General features: G+C 60.9%; 1 protein-coding gene across 1 annotated transcript; it reads left to right on the forward strand.

Annotated features, from left to right (window-relative positions):
• The first annotated feature begins 392 nt into the window (after positions 1-392).
• OAZ1 (ornithine decarboxylase antizyme 1) lies at positions 393-7494 on the forward strand. The gene is given in 6 exon segments (XM_054396092.1): positions 393-562; positions 5391-5448; positions 5450-5536; positions 5634-5806; positions 6884-6969; positions 7065-7494. Coding segments are annotated over 6 exon segments (651 nt in total). The 5' UTR covers positions 393-446; the 3' UTR covers positions 7196-7494.
• Positions 7495-19556: the final 12062 nt, after the last annotated feature.

Consider the following 19556-nt stretch of genomic DNA (forward strand, 5'->3'; position numbering starts at 1 on the left):
GGGACTCGAACCGGCGGCTGTCGGGGAAGTGAGCGCTGAGGAGCGGCGCCGAAGCCTCCCGGCCGAACACCGCCAAGCCCTGCCCATCTGCAGCGCGAGTAGCCAACCAGGAATCTCTATTCTCCCCCTCCTCGTCTCTAGGCTCTTCTAACCAATGCTGAACCTTCTCATGCTGCTAGCCAATAGGGAAATAGTTCGGTGATCCGCCTCCCGCTCTCCTTTCAACCAATGGAAAGCGAGATTTTTCTAAGTGACAAGCGGGCCGCTCGCCCTGCGCCGGTGGGGGGCGGGGGCCGCCCGGTGGGGCGGGGCTGTTGCTAGGAGGCGTGGCCGGGGAGGGTATATAAGGACCCACTGCAGCCGGGGTGCCATTTTGTGTAGCAGCGCCTGGAGAGCGGCCGGCGGGAGGCGGCGGAGGGTTTCGGGGTTCGGACCAGAGCGGCCGGATGGTGAAATCCTCCCTGCAGCGGATACTCAACAGTCACTGCTTCGCTAGAGAGAAAGAGGGGAATAAAAGCACCATCATGCCCGCTGTGCTGAGCCTCAGTACCGGACAGAGCAGGTGAGGGGCCGGGGCCTCCCTCAGCCTTCGCACCGCTGGGCGCTCGCCGCGTCCTCCTTTTTCCTCAAGGGCCAGTCCTGATACTCCTCTTCCTCGTCCTCCTCGTCCCTCAAGCGCCGCTCGCCCCCCCCGTGGCCAGGGGGAGGGGAGCTCCGTGGCGGGTGGAGGAGGGGCGGCCGCGCCTCCTCCTCAGCGCTGGGCGCTGCGGCCTGGCCTCCTCTCCTCCCCCTGCTGCGGCCTGAGCTTGGCCCCCGCAGACAGAAAGGGGAGGGAAGGGGGGGAACAGAGGGTTTTTTTTTTTTGACCTACCTGCCCGCTGTAGCGGTGGCTGCACCCCCGCGACCCCACCACCTCCGTACGTCCCCCGGGCGAGCCGCTGCCCCCTGGGGTCGCCTCACCCCCACGCTGCCTCCCGCCCCTGCCACGTTCGCTGCCGCCTGCCCTCCGGGAGCCGCCTCTGGAGTTGTCAGAACCGTGGGAGGAAGCCTCCAGCAGCGCTCCCCGGCTCCGGCGGGCGGGCGGCTGCTGCCTGAGCGCTCCCCAGCCCAGGGGACGTGCTGGAGGGCACCTGGAGACAAGAGCCGGGCTGGAAGCAGGGCCTGGGGGTACCTTTGTTCCTACCAGGAGAATGAAAAAAAAAAAAAAAAAACAAAAACCCCAAAACAACCAACAAACAGGCAAGGATGGCAAAGGATTGCAGGGTGTTATCTCCTTATGTAGTCGTAGATAGCCTTGAAAAACTAATCGAGGGTGCCGAGCCTGAAGCAGAACACGAAGGGTGTTAGGAGAGTTGTTAAAACCCAGCCAAAAGATTAAATAGCCCTGGCAGGTGCTGGGAGGGAAGAAAAATAGCTGCATCAGGGTGTAAAATGATGGCTGTGTGGGACATCAGTCTGCTGTGTGTGAAGGAAGCCACGATTAGCCCTCCCGTGTAGGGCAGGAATTGTGTTTAGAGAGTCGTTTTTCTAGCTGTCTGCTGTTTAAAGGTTATTCCCCTCTCCCCCCCCCAAAAAAAAAAAGTAGTAAATGCACAGACACACATCACTCCAAAATCTGTTCAGAGCTTAGGCAGCTTTGGTTCTCCACTGCCTTCCCTGGAGGAAAAGGAGAAATGGGGAAAGGATTGAGTGCTGTGCATGCTCAGAGCTGTGATTGTGAGGCTAGTGAGGAATGTGCAGCTCTGAGAGAGGAGAAGCAGCCCTCAGATCTCTTCCAGAGAGCCTAAAACCATAGCTTGGCCCCTCATGGAATCCAGATTGCCCTCATTTAAACCTTTTTCAACCAAACTTCGCCAGCCTAACGCCTCCCAGGGTAGAATATTTGACCTTTAAGATGGACTTCATTTTTTTTTTTCCCCAGCACAAATTTGCAAGCTCCTTGAAAAAAACAAAAAAAACCAAACAAAAAAAACAAAGCAAGGAGGGGTTGGGGGGAAAGAGGAGGGGAAAAAAAAAAAAAAAAAGCCAGGCTAAAGCTGGCGGGAATCTGTGCAAAATGGTGGCTTATTTTTGTCTCTGTTTATTCTGATTTTTGGGGTGGTTGTTGTTCTTTTTTTCTTGCAAATGGCTGCTGGCACTCAGAGGCAGGACAGGATTGTGCAAATTTCCCTAAGGGCCTCGCTTGCTGCATCTGCTGAGATGACGCAACTGAGGAGTGAGCCTGCAGGGTGAAGGATGGTGCAGAGGGAGGGGCCAGCACTGCTTCAAGCTCAGGGCACACACTGGCAGCCTCCTTTCTCTTCAGCGGGGTCGGGGGGGGGTGAGGGTTAAAACTTTGCCTTCATACAAGAAACAGGATTTGTTTTTTTCCTTCTCTTTCCCATCTTTAAATGCTCTGAATTGAGCTGAGCGCCATAAGAGCAGCAGCAGGAGAGGTCTCTTCCAACCTAAGGTCCCTCCCAGTCTGTGATTTATTTTTTTTCAGCTCCTCAGCTGTGGTCCTGAGGTTAAAAAATCAAAAAAAAAAACCCAAATCCTCTTTTCTTCTTTGCCTTCTTGAGTGTGGTGAAAAGTCACAGAAATGGCTTCGATTGGAAGGGTCCTCAGAGGTCATCTCCTCCATGCTTGAGGTAGTGATGGCTCTGAGGCTGTCCCCTGGCATTTGCTGACCTCCAGCCAAGAGTGCTGATGGGAAGGTCTAAGGTAATTCAGGGCCATGTACCACAGGGAGGAAAATGATCCTTGGGTTGCTCTGCTCCTGCTGACTTAAGGACAGCAAGATGGGCAGAAAATGGGATCCTGCACCTGTGAGAGCAGGGTGATTGTTGTCCTGAGATCAGCTGGAGCCCTGGTGCAGCTTGGGGTGCTCAGCTGGAGCCCTGGTGGAGCCTTGGGTGCTCAGCTGGAGCCCTGGTGGAGCCTTGGGTGCTCAGCTGGAGCCCTGGTGGAGCCTTGGGTGCTCAGCTGGAGCCCTGGTGGAGCCTTGGGTGCTCAGCTGGAGCCCTGGTGCAGCTTGGGGTGCTCATCTGGAGCCCTGGTGGAGCTTGGGGTGCTCATCTGGAGCCCTGGTGGAGCTTGGGGTGCTCATCTGGAGCCCTGGTGCAGCTTGGGGTGCTCATCTGGAGCCCTGGTGGAGCTTGGGTGCTCATCTGGAGCCCTGGTGGAGCCTTGGGTGCTCATCTGGAGCCCTGGTGGAGCCTTGGGTGCTCATCTGGAGCCCTGGTGGAGCTTGGGGTGCTCAGCTGGAGCCCTGGTGGAGCCTTGGGTGCTCATCTGGAGCCCTGGTGGAGCCTTGGGTGCTCATCTGGAGCCCTGGTGGAGCCTTGGGTGCTCATCTGGAGCCCTGGTGGAGCCTTGGGTGCTCATCTGGAGCCCTGGTGGAGCCTTGGGTGCTCATCTGGAGCCCTGGTGGAGCCTTGGGTGCTCATCTGGAGCCCTGGTGGAGCCTTGGGTGCTCATCTGGAGCCCTGGTGCAGCTTGGGGTGCTCATCTGGAGCCCTGGTGGAGCCTTGGGTGCTCATCTGGAGCCCTGGTGGAGCTTGGGGTGCTCAGCTGGAGCCCTGGTGGAGCTTGGGGTGCTCAGCTGGAGCCCTGGTGCAGCTTGGGGTGCTCAGCTGGAGCCCTGGTGGAGCCTTGGGTGCTCAGCTGGAGCCCTGGTGCAGCTTGGGGTGCTCAGCTGGAGCCCTGGTGCAGCTTGGGGTGCTCAGCTGGAGCCCTGGTGCAGCTTGGGGTGCTCAGCTGGAGCCCTGGTGCAGCTTGGGGTGCTCAGCTGGAGCCCTGGTGCAGCTTGGGGTGCTCAGCTGGAGCCCTGGTGCAGCTTGGGGTGCTCAGCTGGAGCCCTGGTGCAGCTTGGGGTGCTCAGCTGGAGCCCTGGTGCAGCTTGGGGTGCTCATCTGGAGCCCTGGTGGAGCCTTGGGTGCTCAGCTCAGGCCCTGGTGCAGCTTGGGGTGCTCAGCTGGAGCCCTGGTGGAGCTTGGGGTGCTCATCTGGAGCCCTGGTGGAGCTTGGGGTGCTCAGCTGGAGCCCTGGTGGAGCTTGGGGTGCTCAGCTGGAGCCCTGGTGGAGCTTGGGGTGCTCAGCTGGAGCCCTGGTGGAGCTTGGGGTGCTCAGCTGGAGCCCTGGTGGAGCTTGGGGTGCTCAGCTGAGGCCCTGGTGGAGCTTGGGGTGCTCAGCTGGAGCCCTGGTGGAGCTTGGGGTGCTCAGCTGGAGCCCTGGTGGAGCTTGGGGTGCTCAGCTGGAGCCCTGGTGGAGCTTGGGGTGCTCAGCTCAGGCCCTGGTAGAGCTTGGGGTGCTCAGCTCAGGCCCTGGTGGAGCTTGGGGTGCTCATCTGGAGCCCTGGTGCAGCTTGGGGTGCTCAGCTCAGGCCCTGGTGGAGCTTGGGGTGCTCAGCTCAGGCCCTGGTGGAGCTTGGGGTGCTCAGCTGGAGCCCTGGTGGAGCTTGGGGTGCTCAGCTGGAGCCCTGGTGGAGCTTGGGGTGCTCAGCTGGAGCCCTGGTGGAGCTTGGGGTGCTCAGCTGGAGCCCTGGTGGAGCTTGGGGTGCTCATCTGGAGCCCTGGTGGAGCTTGGGGTGCTCAGCTGGAGCCCTGGTGGAGCTTGGGGTGCTCAGCTCAGGCCCTGGTGCAGCTTGGGGTGCTCAGCTGGAGCCCTGGTGCAGCTTGGGGTGCTCAGCTGGAGCCCTGGTGCAGCTTGGGGTGCTCAGCTCAGGCCCTGGTGGAGCTTGGGGTGCTCAGCTCAGGCCCTGGTGCAGCTTGGGGTGCTCAGCTCAGGCCCTGGTGCAGCTTGGGGTGCTCAGCTGGAGCCCTGGTGGAGCCTTGGGTGCTCAGCTGGAGCCCTGGTGCAGCTTGGGGTGCTCAGCTGGAGCCCTGGTGGAGCTTGGGGTGCTCAGCTGGAGCCCTGGTGGAGCCTTGGGTGCTCAGCTGGAGCCCTGGTGCAGCTTGGGGTGCTCAGCTGGAGCCCTGGTGGAGCTTGGGGTGCTCAGCTGGAGCCCTGGTGGAGCTTGGGGTGCTCAGCTCAGGCCCTGGTGCAGCTTGGGGTGCTCAGCTCAGGCCCTGGTGGAGCTTGGGGTGCTCAGCTCAGGCCCTGGTGCAGCTTGGGGTGCTCAGCTCAGGCCCTGGTGCAGCTTGGGGTGCTCAGCTCAGGCCCTGGTGCAGCTTGGGGTGCTCAGCTCAGGCCCAGAGTGGTTTCCCTCCCCACCCAGGTTTGGTCTTGCCCTCTGACCCCTGCAGCAGCTTGCTGAGCCCTGTGGGCCTGGGCACAGGGCACTGCTCCCATCCCCGCTCCTTTTCTTGCCCCCTTGGTTAGGGGGCAGGGGGCAGGCAGAGCTGTTTAAGCCCAGGCTTCCCAGGGCTTTGCCTAACCTCTCGGCCTCTCTAACTCCGATCCCTTTCCAGTTCCAGGGTTCCCTTCCATTGCTGTAGTAACCTGGGTCCGGGGCCTCGGTGGTGCTCCTGATGTCCCTCACCCACCCCTGAAGATCCCAGGTGGGCGAGGGAATAGTCAGAGGGATCACAATCTTTCAGCTAATTTATTTTATTCGGTGAGTATGAAGCAGCAGCAGCTTGCCCCTGGGGGAGCTTCCTTGGGGCTGCTGCAGGGGGAAGGGGAAGTGACTGTGCTGTGTGCCCCTGCTGCAGGATAATCGGCTGAAGGTAACAGAGGAACTGCCATCCAACAGCAGGACCAGAGTCCTCAACGTCCAGTCAAGGCTCACAGATGCCAAACACATCAGCTGGAGAGCAGTGCTGAACAGCAACAACCTCTACATAGAAATCCCCAGTGGTGCTCTGCCTGAAGGGAGCAAGGACAGGTGGGTGCAGGGAACCTCAGGATCCCAGCGTGGAGGGGCTGGAAGGGACCCCTGGGGATCACCCACTCCAACCCCCCTGCTCAAGCAGGGCACCCACAGCAGCTTGCCCAGGAGCACAGTGCCCAGGGGGGGTTGGAAGCTCTGCACAGAAGGAGACTCCACAACCTCTCTGGGCAGCTGCTGCAGGCCTCCAGCAGCCTCATACCAAAGAAGTTTCTCCTCCTGCCCAGATGGCACCTCCTGGGGTCCAGTTTGTGCCCAGTGCCCCTTGTGCTGTCACAGGACACCAGTGAGCAGAGCCTGGCTCTGCTTCCTGCCCCAAAGTAGTTCTACTACCAAAAGTTCATGGAATGGTTTGGGAGGGATCTTGAAGATCATCCAACTCCAGCCCCCTGCCATGGGCAGGGACACCTCTACCAGCCCAGGCTGCTCAAGGCTTCATCCAGCCTGGCCTTCAACACCCCCAGGGAAGGGACATCCACAGCCTCCCTGGGCAGCCTGTTCCAGTGTCTCCCCACCCTCACTCTCAAGAATTTCTTCCTCATCCCCAGTCTCAATCTCCCCTCACCCAGCTCCAAGCCATTGCCCCTGGTCCTGTTGCTCCCAGCCCTTGTCCAGAGTTCCTCCCCAGCTCTCCTGGAGCCCCTTCAGGCTGCTCTAAGGTCTCACTGGAACCTTTTCCAGGCTGAACAACCACAACTCTCCCAGCCTGTCCCCATAGGGGAGGTTCTCCAGCCCTCTGCTCAGGCCTCAACTTAAAATCCAGAATTGTCAGGGTTGGAAGGGACCTCAAGGCTCATCCGGTCCCAACCCCCCTGCCATGGGCAGGGACACCTCACACTGGGTCAGGTTGCTCAGAGCCACATCCAGCCTGGCCTTAGAAACCTCCAGGGCTTGAGGCTTCCACCACCTCCCTGAGCAACCTGGGGGCTTGGGGGATCTGCTGTTGGCTCAAGCCTCTCCCCACTGACCTCTTGTGCCTCCAAGTCTGCATCCAGCTGGGCTCCTGGGGCCTTGCTGGCAGGGTGCAGGAGGGGCCTGGCAGTGCCCTGCTCACCCTGCTGCCTCCTCTGCCAGTTTTGCAGTTCTTCTGGAGTTTGCTGAAGAACAGCTTCGTGTTGACCACGTCTTCATTTGTTTCCACAAGAACAGAGATGACAGAGGTAGGTTTCACTCCAGGAGGCCTCTGCCCTCGGGGTGCTGCTGGCTGCTCCTGAGCTCCTCCAACCACCTCTGGGGTTTTTCTTCTCTTTTGCAGCTGCATTGCTCCGGACTTTCAGCTTTTTGGGCTTTGAGATTGTGAGACCAGGGCATCCCCTTGTCCCCAAGAGACCAGATGCTTGCTTCATGGCCTACACATTTGAGAGAGACTCAGCAGAAGAAGACTAAATTTGCAATGTTTGCCTCTTTACAGCTTTCTTGGTGTCTTATCAAAGAGTTTTGTCGACATCTATCCCAGTCTCTAGCTTCACTCTCTATCAAACCTTGTGACCCAGCTGCTCTGCTGATGAGGTGTTGAAAAAGTTCACTTCCCACATCTTTAGTTTCCCCTCCTTCCTCCCCTTTTTCCCCCCCTCCTTCCTCCCCTTTTTCCCCCCCTCCTTCCTCCCCTTTTTCCCCCCCTCCTTCCTCCCCTTTTTCCCCCCCTCCTTCCTCCCCTTTTTCCCCCCCTCCTTCCTCCCCTTTTTCCCCCCTCCTTCCTCCCCTTTTCCCCCCCCTCCTTCCTCCCCTTTTCCCCCCCCTCCTTCCTCCCCTTTTCCCCCCCCTCCTTCCTCCCCTTTTCCCCCCCCTCCTTCCTCCCCTTTTTCCCCCCCTCCTTCCTCCCCTTTTTCCCCCCCTCCTTCCTCCCCTTTTTCCCCCCCTCCTTCCTCCCCTTTTTCCCCCCCTCCTTCCTCCCCTTTTTCCCCCCCTCCTTCCTCCCCTTTTTCCCCCCCTCCTTCCTCCCCTTTTTCCCCCCCTCCTTCCTCCCCTTTTTCCCCCCCTCCTTCCTCCCCTTTTTCCCCCCCTCCTTCCTCCCCTTTTTCCCCCCCTCCTTCCTCCCCTTTTTCCCCCCCTCCTTCCTCCCCTTTTTCCCCCCCTCCTTCCTCCCCTTTTTCCCCCCCTCCTTCCTCCCCTTTTTCCCCCCCTCCTTCCTCCCCTTTTCCCCCCCCCTCCTTCCTCCCCTTTTTCCCCCCTCCTTTTTTTTTCTCCCTCCCCCTCTGGATTTTGTGCTCATGTTGTGGTTGTGCAAATAAATTTCTCTTCCCTTCCAAATTCCAGCAGTTACATTTCTTGAGGTTTAATATTGTGTTTGTGATACTGAAGTTATTTGCTTTTAATTCTAAATAAAAAGAAAAATTTATATTTTACTTTTTTTTTTTATTGCTGGTTTTAAGCTGTTGGAAAAACAAACAAAAAAAAGCCCAAATTTCACTTTTTTTGGAAGAGATTGGATCATGGAACTGCTCTGCCCCCATCCCTCCCCCCCAAAAAAAAATCATTAAAGGTTGCAGGTATGGAAAGTTGTTGCTCATTCTTTGATTCTGGAACTTGTGGTTGGTATCTGCCAGGGCTTAGAGCTTCATCCAGCAGTGCTGTGAGAGCCTCCCTGGGGTGCAGGAGGGAGCAGGCTCTGCAGTTCCACTGGGAATTGGCATCCCTGCATCCCTGCTCTTGTGTCTCAGGATGCTTCACAGGTGAGGTGCTGAGTGCCAGCAGGGTAGGGGTGGGAAGGAACCTCTGGAGACCACCCAGTCCCAACCCCCCTGCTCCAGCAGGGCACCCACAGGAGCACAAAGGCCGGGAGGGGGGTGGAAGCTCTGCACAGAAGGAGACTCCACAACCTCTCTGGGCAGCCCTGGGCTACAGCAGAACACATCCTGGGGTTCTGTGTTAGCAAAGGTTCAGGGATTCATGGAATGGGTTGGGCTGGAAGGGACCTTCAAGATCATCCAGCTCCAGCCCCCTGCCATGGCCAGGGACACCTCCCACCAGCCCAGGCTGCTCAAGGCCTCATCCAGCCTGGCCTTGAGCACCTCCAGGGAGGGGACAGCCACAACCTCCCTGGGCAATCTGTGCCAGTGTCTCCTCATCTTCACTCTACAGAATTTCTTCCTCATCTCCAGTCTCAATCTCCCCTCCTCCAGCTCAAATCCATTGTCCCTCCTGCTGCTGCTGTGCCAGGGCCTTTGCTGCCATCTTGTAGTGGCTCAAGATACTACAGGAGGGGTGGAGAGCAGGGCTGGAGCTCACCAGGGGCAGCCAACCCCTCCTGGGTGCCCCTGCTGAAGGTGGAGCAGTACTGCTGTGCAGTGTGGCTGTGCTTGGCTGGGACCTCCTCAGGGGTGGGTGGCTGAGGAGCTGCTTTGGTCGTGGCCACTGCCTCTGGTGCTTCCCTGGCATGCTGCTGCTTGGGGAGTGCCTTTCAGGTGGGCTGAGCTCCAGCTTGGCTTTAGGGAGTGCAGAGGGTCTGGGTGGCTTGGTAGAGGCTGTGCTCAGTGACCTCCTTGAAGTACTGGCAGCAGAGCCACTCCTCCAGGCCAGGGCTGCCCTCCCCACCTGCTGCCTTCTCTGCCAAGTGCAGGAGCAGCAGAGCTCTCTTCGCCTGCACCCAGCTCTGGAGCAGCCTGAGGGTCTTCTTGCTCCTGGCAAAGAGCTCCTGGCGAGGCCCCCAGAGCAGGACCTGCAGGATGCTCCTGGCCTGCTCGATGGAGACCCTCTGGCAGGGGTCTGTGTGGAGCAGCAGCCTGGCCAGGCGCCGGAGCCCCTTGGAGTAGATGGACAGGGAGGGGATTTCAGGGGCTCTGTTGCTCCTGAAGCCCAAAGCGTTCTCCAGGGAGATGTCCACGTGCAGGAGCTGGTGGATCAGCATGCCCAGGCTCAGCTCATCTGCCAGCAGGCAGCTTGGTGCAGCACAGCCCTCAGCCCAGTCCTGCTCCTGGCTGCTGGAACAAGGCCTGCGCTCACCTTGAACCCTGGAGAAGCTGCTGATGAGCAGCCTCGGGAGGGACAGCCCCAGGGGTACCTCCTTGCCCTGCTGGCCCTGGGCAGGACATGGGCACTGCACCAGCAGCAGGTTCTCAGGGCAGAGGTCTCCCTGCACCACGTTCTGCAGCCGGAGGTGCTCCAGCCCCATGCAGACCTGCAGCAGGAGGAGGCAAACCAGGCGCTCGTAGTGCCCGGGGCTGGTCCTGTGCAGGCTGTGGGAGCCCTTCACGAAGCCTGCCAGGGTCTGGTGAGGAACCTCAGGAGACAGGAGGACCTGCAGGGCAGGCTGGGTGGCAGGCTGGGCTGGCTGGGCCCTGGAAGGGCTCTGGCTGTGCTGCCCAGGGCTGCCTGGCAGCAGCAGCTGCGCAGGGAGGGGGGCAGTGAAGAGGCCAATCCGGCGCTGGATGTTGCAGTGCACCCCCAGGGAGCTCTGCACCCCCAGGCTGCTGCAGCACGGCTTGGGCACCTGTGGGGACAGACAGGACATGGGCAGCTGCCTGGGGATGGAGCCCTGGGGTGCCTTGTCCTGGGCCAAGCCAACAGCTGGGCTCAGGACCACCAGCCCTGCTCTAACCCATGCACGGTGCTGGGCTCCTCACACCCCCTCCAAACCCACTGGAGGGGGAAAGGAGAGGGAAGGTGGAACCCAGAGGTGAGCTTCAGGGGGTCTCATCCTGCATTTGCTGAGGAGCCAGCTCTGCTCCAGGCTCTGCTCCTGGTGGCCACATCTCATCCAATGGTGACATTCTCACGGGAATGTTCTTTGGACCTCTTGAAGCTGTTGTGCTTCTCTCCCTGCTCCTCATCTCCTTCCTCCTCATCTCCCTGCCCCTCATCTCCTTCCTCATCTCCCTGCTCCTCATCTCCCTGCTCCTCATCTCCTTTCTCCTCATCTCCCTGCCCCTCATCTCCCTGCTCCTCATCTCCCTGCTCCTCATCTCCCTGCTCCTCATCTCCCTGCTCCTCATCTCCTTTCTCCTCATCTCCCTGCCCCTCATCTCCCTGCCCCTTGTTTCCCCTGCCCTCTTCCCCCCACCCCACCCCAGTACCACCTCCCTCCCCAGAAGCAGGCACAGGGCAGCAAGGGGAAGCTCTGGCACACCAGCTGCCAGTGGAACACCCAAAGCTCTTCCTTCCTGCTTGCCCTGCACCCCCGAGGCCCCAGTGCCCTCTGCAGCCCCCAGGGCACGTTCCCCAGTGCCCAGCTTACCTTGGCTGCCAGCACCAGCTGGCCTTGCCCCAGAGGGAAGCCCACCGGGAAGTACCAGGCGTCGGCACTCTGGCAGCAGGGCTCTGGCTGCAGGATGCTGAGGGCTGCCCAGCCCTTCCCTGCCAGCTCTGCCTCCAGCAGCTGCTGCTGCTCCTCCTGCCCCACCAGCTGCTCCAGGATGCGAGCCGAGAGCCGCTCCAGGGTGGCCTCCTGGCACCCCAGCACCACCCCCCACACCCCCGCTGTGCCCTCCAGGAGCTGCCCCAGCTCCCCATCGGCCATCCCGAACCCTGCCGGGCTGGATGCTGGGCAGCTCCAGCCCAGTGGTTCCCGCAGGCTTTGGGACTTGGTCAGGAGCTTCTTGGCTCCCCAGATGAGGCTGGGGCTGGGACCCCCCTCCTGCCGCTGTGGCACACTGCAGGAGATGCTGCGTGGCACAGAGTGCCCCCCGCAGGGCTGGGCTGCTCCCGGCTCCGGCAGGGACTCTGCTCGCTGGAGCTGCTTCTTGGGAAGCGGAGGGGGGTCCCGGGCAGGGCGAGGGGAGGGTCTCCCTGCTCCTTCCCCTCGGCTGGCCTTGGAGGGGACGAGGTGGGCTCGCAGCTCTCCTGGGGAGAGAGGAAGAGGGCAGGGCTGAGGCTTCCCCGGGGTGGGGAGAAGACGGAGCTGCAGCGGGGGGGGGAGCAGGAGCCCCTCGGCCCTTTGCTCCAGGGACACTTTCTAGCCCCAGAGGTGGGTGAGGATGGGGGCAGCAGTGAGGGTTGTCCCCCCCTGTCTGTGCCGCCCCTTCCCAAGGGGTCAGGGCTGGGCTGTCACTCACCAACGTTGCTGTAGATCAGGGCTGAGCTGGGTCGAGCCGAGCAGCCCCCCGGCGCGTCCGGCATTGGGGCAGGGGGTCCAGGGGCACCCAGGTCCAGGCTGGCACAGCGCCCACGCACCCCTTGCGCCTGCATGAGGGCCCTGGACGGAGCCGGGAGTCAGTGCTCACCCCCCCCCGAGGGGGTCTGACTGCTTTTGGTGCTCCCTCAGGGGAAGGATACAGAGAAAAGGGAAGTATGGGCTCGGGGATGGGGGGGGGGGAGGGGAGCCCTGGCTGAGAGGGTTTGGGGTGAAAGAGAGGAAGTTTGGTGGCACAGGGACTCCAGTTCTGGCACTGAGGGGGGGGCCTAGGGCTGACCCTGAGGGCTGGGGGCTGCTTTGGGGGTTCACACCCACAGGGGTGCAGGGACAGGGCTGAGTACAGATGGGACATGACTGCCCTGTGGTCACTGGTGGGGGGCTGCAAGGGGGCACAGCGCTGTGGGGTGAGAGCAGGAACAGCCTCGGAGAGCCCGGGGACAGGTCTGGGGGGGCAGGAACAGCCTCGGAGAGCCCGGGGCTAGGTCTGGGGGGGCAGGAACAGCCTCGGAGAGCCCGGGGACAGGTCTGGGGGGCAGGAACAGCCTCGGAGAGCCCGGGGCTAGGTCTGGGGCGGGGGCAGGAACAGCCTCGGAGAGCCCGGGGACAGGTCTGGGGGGGCAGGAACAGCCTCGGAGAGCCCGGGGCTAGGTCTGGGGGGGCAGGAACAGCCTCGGAGAGCCCGGGGCTAGGTCTGGGGGGGCAGGAACAGCCTCGGAGAGCCCGGGGCTAGGTCTGGGGGGCAGGAACAGCCTCGGAGAGCCCGGGGCTAGGTCTGGGGGGCAGGAACAGCCTCGGAGAGCCCGAGGACAGGTCTGGGGGGGCAGGAACAGCCTCGGAGAGCCCGGGGACAGGTCTGGGGGCCAGGAACAGCCTCGGAGAGCCCGGGGCTAGGTCGGGGGGGCAGGACAGGAGGTCTGTGCGTGGGAAGGGAAGAGCAGAGAGCCTGCCGGGGGGGGAGCAGCAGGAAGGAGCTGCCACAGCCACACTTGGGGTTTCGTTTCCCCATCCTGGCCCCAAGCCTGCAGCTCTTACCCTGCTGCCGCCGGCGCTGCCGAAGCCACCGCAGCTCTGCTGGGTGCTGGGGACATCCCCCCTGTGCCAGCTCCCCCGCTGTCCCTCCTCGGCCCGGCTCAGCCCCTTCGACCCCCACCCCGGGCAGCCTGCCCCTTGCCTCAGCACGGAGCTGCAGCAGCCTTGCAGGGATGGGGCTGGGAAGCCCTTCTGGACCCCAGTTGTTACCTCTGAGTTTTCCCTGGCAGCGGTGGGGCCATGGAAGCCTCCAGCTCCAGCTCCCAGCCTGCCAGCAGCTCCTGCTCCCCATCCTGGGCTCCCCCAGCAGTGGCCATGGCACTGCTGGCAGTGGCCTTGCACAACTGGCTGCAGGCAGGAGGAGGCTCTTTCAAAACCTGCTTCTTTCAAGGCTCAAGGAAGCTGCAGGCTTGGCCTCACGCCCCTGGGCTGCTGCAGGGCCACACAGCCTCCTGCTGCTGCTGCAACCATCACAGCACCTTCAGAGTGACCTGGGGCACATTCAGGGTGACCTGGGGCACATTCAGAGTGACCTGGAGCACATTCAGGGTGACCTGGGGCACATTCAGGGTGACCTGGGGCACATTCAGAGTGACCTGGAGCACATTCAGGGTGACCTGGGGCACATTCAGAGTGACCTGGAGCACATTCAGGGTGATCTGGGGCACATTCAGAGTGACCTGGGGCACATTCAGGGTGACCTGGGGCACATTCAGGGTGACCTGGAGCACATTCAGGGTGACCTGGGGCACATTCAGGGTGACCTGGGGCACATTCAGAGTGACCTGGGGCACATTCAGAGTGAGCTGGAGCACATTCAGGGTGACCTGGGGCACATTCAGAGTGAGGTGGGGCACATTCAGAGTGACCTGGAGCACATTCAGGGTGACCTGGAGCACATTCAGGGTGATCTGGGGCACATTCAGAGTGACCTGGGGCACATTCAGAGTGACCTGGAGCACATTCAGGGTGACCTGGGGCACATTCAGGCTGATCTGGGGCACATTCAGGGTGACCTGGGGCACATTCAGAGTGACCTGGAGCACATTCAGAGTGACCTGGGGCACCTTCAGGGTGACCTGGGGCACATTCAGGGTGACCTGGAGCACATTCAGGGTGACCTGGGGCACATTCAGGGTGACCTGGGGCACATTCAGAGTGACCTGGAACACATTCAGGGTGACCTGGAGCACATTCAGGGTGACCTGGGGCACATTCAGAGTGAGGTGGGGCACATTCAGAGTGACCTGGAGCACATTCAGGGTGACCTGGAGCACATTCAGGGTGATCTGGGGCACATTCAGGCTGATCTGGGGCACATTCAGAGTGACCTGGAGCACATTCAGGGTGACCTGGGGCACATTCAGGGTGACCTGGAGCACATTCAGGGTGACCTGGGGCACATTCAGGGTGACCTGGAGCACATTCAGAGTGACCTGGGGCACATTCAGAGTGACCTGGAGCACATTCAGAGTGACCTGGGGCACATTCAGGGTGACCTGGAGCACATTCAGGGTGACCTGGGGCACATTCAGGGTGACCTGGAGCACATTCAGAGTGACCTGGGGCACATTCAGGATGACCTGGAGCACATTCAGGGTGACCTGGAGCACATTCAGGGTGACCTGGGGCACATTCAGGGTGACCTGGAGCACATTCAGAGTGACCTGGGGCACATTCAGAGTGACCTGGAGCACATTCAGAGTGACCTGGAGCACATTCAGGGTGACCTGGAGCACATTCAGGGTGATCTGGGGCACATTCAGAGTGACCTGGGGCACATTCAGAGTGACCTGGGGCACATTCAGGGTGACCTGGGGCACATTCAGGTGACCTGGGCACATTCAGGGTGACCTGGGGCACATTCAGAGTGACCTGGAGCACATTCAGAGTGACCTGGGGCACCTTCAGGGTGACCTGGGGCACATTCAGGGTGACCTGGAGCACATTCAGGGTGACCTGGGGCACATTCAGGGTGACCTGGAGCACATTCAGGGTGACCTGGGGCACATTCAGGGTGATCTGGGGCACATTCAGGCTGATCTGGGGCACATTCAGAGTGACCTGGAGCACATTCAGGCTGATCTGGGGCACATTCAGAGTGACCTGGGGCACATTCAGGGTGACCTGGAGCACATTCAGGATGACCTGGGGCACATTCAGGGTGACCTGGGGCACATTCAGGATAACCTGGAGCACATTTAGGGTGACCTGGAGCACATTCAGGGTGACCTGGAGCACATTCAGGGTGACCTGGGGCACATTCAGAGTGACCTGGAGCACATTCAGGGTGACCTGGGGCACATTCTGGGTGACCTGGGGCACATTCAGGGTGACCTGGAGCACATTCAGGGTGACCTGGGGCACATTCAGGTGACCTGGAGCACATTCAGGTGACCTGGAGCACATTCAGGGTGACCTGGGGCACATTCAGAGTGACCTGGAGCACATTCAGGGTGACCTGGAGCACATTCAGAGTGACCTGGGGCACATTCAGGGTGACCTGGAGCACATTCAGAGTCACCTGGAGCACATTCAGAGTGACCTGGAGCACATTCAGAGTGACCTGGGGCACATTCAGGGTGACCTGGAGCACATTCAGGGTGACCTGGGGCACATTCAGGGTGACCTGGGGCTCCTTCAGGGGGCACTGGGTTGGCTTCCTCCAATCTTGTGGAGCCTTCCCATTCCTTCTGCCTTTGTGGCTGGCTGCAGCCCCCAGACTCTGATGGAGGGGCTGGAAGGGAGCTCTGGGGCTCAGCCAGCCCAACCCCCCTGCTCCAGCAGGGGACCCACAATGGCCACGGGGGGCTGGAAGCTCTCCACAGCCTCTGTGGGCAGAGCCCAGGCTCCTCCATGGTTTCCTCAGGGCTGTTTTTCAATCCCCACTTCCCAGCACTGAGCTCACTGCTGGCTGGGTGTCTGCTGCCTTATGCTGGAGATGATAAAATCCCCTCCTGGGGCTGACTCATGCTGGAATCCAGCACCAGCCTCCTGGGGAGGATGTGCAAGACTTTGGGAGGTGACAACCTGCCTGTTCTCCACCACCCCCCACCCCATCCTTCCCACGCTGCTGCCAGCTCTGCTCCTCTCTGTGCCCCAAGCTCAGCACAGCCCCTGCCCAGCAGAGCCTGGCTTGGCTCAGTGAGGCTCCCTCAGCACCTCAGCCACAGCTCTGATGGTCTTAAAGCTTCTAAATCAGGGACTTGTAGCCTGGTTTGGGTGGGAAGGGGACCTTGAAAGCTCATCCAGTCCAACCTGCAGCCAGCAGGGACATCCCCAGCCAGGGCAGGTTGCTCACAGCCCCAAACAACCTGAGCTGGGATGGTGCCAGGGCTGGGCAGCTGCTACCTCTCTGGGCCAGGCTCTCAGCACCCTCAGGGTGAGAAATGTTTTCCTTAAATCTCCCTCTTCTAAATCTTCCCCCTGGGGGTGGTGATGGCAGCTTGGCTGAGGAGCAGGAACATTCTTGCAGGAGCTCAGTGTCCCCTGGGGCTGGTGGAAGGGGAAAGGGTCCAAGAGGGTCCAGGCTCCTGGCTCACTGCATCCTGTTTCTGCTGCTCCATGCCTCAGGTTCCCCAACCAGAGCCTCACTGCCTTTGATTTCCAGGCTGCCCAGAGGGGTCTTGGCTGTGGGACTGCTTTAAGCATCCCCCACCCCCAATTTCCCAGCAAGCAGGGGGTGAGGTGCTTAGCTTTGCACCCTCCAGCTTCAGAGCATCCTTATGAACATTCTATCAATAATTAATAATCGATTAATAGCAGTGGCAGCTTGGCACCACCTACTCATTAATCATTTAGTAGTTATTAGCAGGGACCTGAGTGCCCACTGAAGGCTTCAGCATTGTCTGCTGAGGCTTTTGCAGGGCTGGTGCCCAGCTGAGGGGCTGCAAACCTCAGCAGAACTCTGGGGGGGAGTCAGCATCTGCCTGGACCCCAGGACTGCCTGGACCCCAGGGCTGCCTGGGGCTGGAAGCAGGTCTGGAGAGGACAAATCCTGCACATGGTGCAAGCAGCTCCAACCACCCTTGGCAGGTCCTGCCCAGCTCCATGCTCAGCCTCAGCCCTGCTGTGGGCTCTGCCTGCCCCCCTGGTTGAGGCACAAGGAGGAGAAAAGGGAAAGGGAAGGGGAAAAAAACCCACCACAACAAAGAAGCCACAAAAATCTCCTTTTCTGTTTTCTTTTTTAACCCCCAGCAAATACATTTCACATGCTTGGTACATAGAAAATGGTGCCAGGCCTGCAGTGCCCAAACCTGCCTCTGCTCCTGGCTGTCAGGGTCTCTGCCCTACCCCCTCCCCACCCTCCCACCCCCCCCTGCTGATAACCACCCCCCCAGACACTGACCAAGGGCAGAGGGGTGAGGCTGGGGGGACCCCAGCAGGACACAGCATGCACAGCTTGGGGAGGGGGCACAGGGCATGCACAGAGGCCACTGCCCCCCTGGGGGAGGGGAGATGGGGAGCAGCCCCCCCAGGCTGGAGGCCAGACCCTGGCAGTGACTGACTTCAGCCCAGGCAGGTGGCACCAGCCTGGGGAGCACTTTGGAGAGAAGGGCTGGGTGCTGAGCCCCTTGGGTGCTGAGCCCCTTGGGTCCTGATCCCTTTGGGTCCTGATCCCTTTGGGTGCTGAGCCCCTTGGGTGCTGAGCCCCTTGGGTCCTGATCCCTTTGGGTCCTGAGCCCTTTGGGTGCTGAGCCCCTTGGGTGCTGAACCCTTTGGGTCCTGATCCCTTTGGGTGCTGAGCCCCTTGGGTGCTGAGCCCTTTGGGTCCTGATCCCTTTGGGTGCTGAGCCCACAGGGTACTGAGCCCCTTGGGTGCTGAGCCCACTGGATGCTAAACCCCTTGGGTGCTGAGCCCACTGTCTCCTTTGCCCTTCTCCCTGCTGAGGATCAGCTGAGGAGCACCCAGCACCCCTGGGTGCAGGACCAGGTGCAGGACATGACCCCAGGAGCCTCTCTCCCTTGTGCCCCACACAGTAAAGCTCTCGGGGTGGGGGGGGGTGCCAGCCCCAGCCTCTGAGGAGCTGCTGCCTGCAGAGCAGCCCCCAGGGCCTGGGGACCCCTGGCAGGAGCTGGGGACCCCTGGCAGGAGCTGGGCAGTTGCCTCCTCCAGCTGCCAGAGTGAGCCTGAGGAACTTGATCACCACCAGCTGGAGAAGAGGCATCCAGGAGGGGCAACGTGCCACAGGAGCAGGACCCCCAGCACCCCCCAGAGGTGCACAGAGGAGGAGGAGGTGGAGGAAGCAGTGGTAGGCTCCATTTAGGTCTCATCCAGCTTCTTCCCTTTCAGCCCTGCTCCTTCTCCCACCCAAACCGCTTTGCCCCAGGCTGATGCCAGGGGTGGGAGGGGAGGTGGGAACCATCCCTGTGGCAGCTGGGAAGCAAGCCCAACTTGGGGGGCATGAACCCAAGGTCCTCAGAGCTGCAGGGAGCAGGCTCTGGGTGCACACCAGCTGGGCCCTCCCTGGTGGCTCCTGAGCTGTTTGTTCCTCTTCCCTCCCGGGGCTCTTTGGCCTGCCCCCCAGCACAGCCTCAGCTCCTCCTCTCCTGCAGACCTCCCCTCTGCAAGCCACAGAGAATGGACCCCAAGTGCCTTCTGCATCCCCTGTGGCTCCAACCCCCCCAGACCTTCACCCCCAGGGTGGCTTCAGCAGATGCAAACCCAGGGCCTTGCCTCACCCTGGGGCTGCTCCTCCTCATTTTCATCACCTTGGGGGGAGTGTCATTTTGCCTTCCCCCCCTCCCCCTCCTCTTTTTCCTTGCTGCCAGAGCTCTGGGTTGTTATTGCTTGTGCAGGGCTGTCCCCAGGCACCCACATTTGGACACCACATCTCCAACCCAACCATGGGAAGCTCTCAGGGCACAGCCATGCCCCAGTCTGGCTTTGCCAAGGGGCCTGGGGAGAGCCCTCCCCTTGGGGGTCCCAGCACCTCATCGCCCTGGAAGATTTCTCCCTTGGAAATTCATTGGAAGAGGAGGGAAAGAAAAGAAGACTTGACCAAAAAAACTCAACCACAAGAAAAGAGAAGAAGCAGGAACCACCACCAGGAAAGTTTTCCAGAGTCTCTTAAAAAACAGAAGGAGAAAGGGAGACCCCAGGAAGCAGTTTTTTGTTTGTGGGGTTTGTTTTTTTTCCCAGGCCCCAAGGCTGCTGAGCTCTTGGCTGCTTGCATAGTTGGTGGCTACACAGGGAGCTCCTGGAGCTGGGACAGCCCTGAGCCATCCCAGGGGCTCACTATGGAGCTGGGACAACTCCTGAGGCACCCCAAGGGCTCACCATGGAGCTGGGGCAACCTCTGAGGCACCCCAAGAGCTCACCAGGGAGCTGGGGCAACTTCTGAGTCATCCCAAGAGCTCACCACAGGGATGGGACAGCTCCTGAGGCACCCCAAGAGCTCACCATGGAGCTTGGACAACCTCTGAGTCATCCCAAGGGCTCCCCAGGGGTCTGGGACAGCCAAGGTCATCAGTCCCTCCCTCCCCCTGCAGTCCAGGTGGCGCTGACTCCGGTGGCCTCCAGCCTCTCCAGCCTTGTCCTCGGACACATCCCAGCCCCGCGACGTCTCCGGGGCTGGCTGCCAGCCTCCCCCCACGGCCACGCCCAGGGTCGGGCAGCAGGCAGCGGCTTCCCCTCGGGGGAGAGGC

Source organism: Indicator indicator, chromosome 36 (assembly GCF_027791375.1).
Source record: "Indicator indicator isolate 239-I01 chromosome 36, UM_Iind_1.1, whole genome shotgun sequence".
NCBI classification, from domain to species: domain Eukaryota; kingdom Metazoa; phylum Chordata; class Aves; order Piciformes; family Indicatoridae; genus Indicator; species Indicator indicator.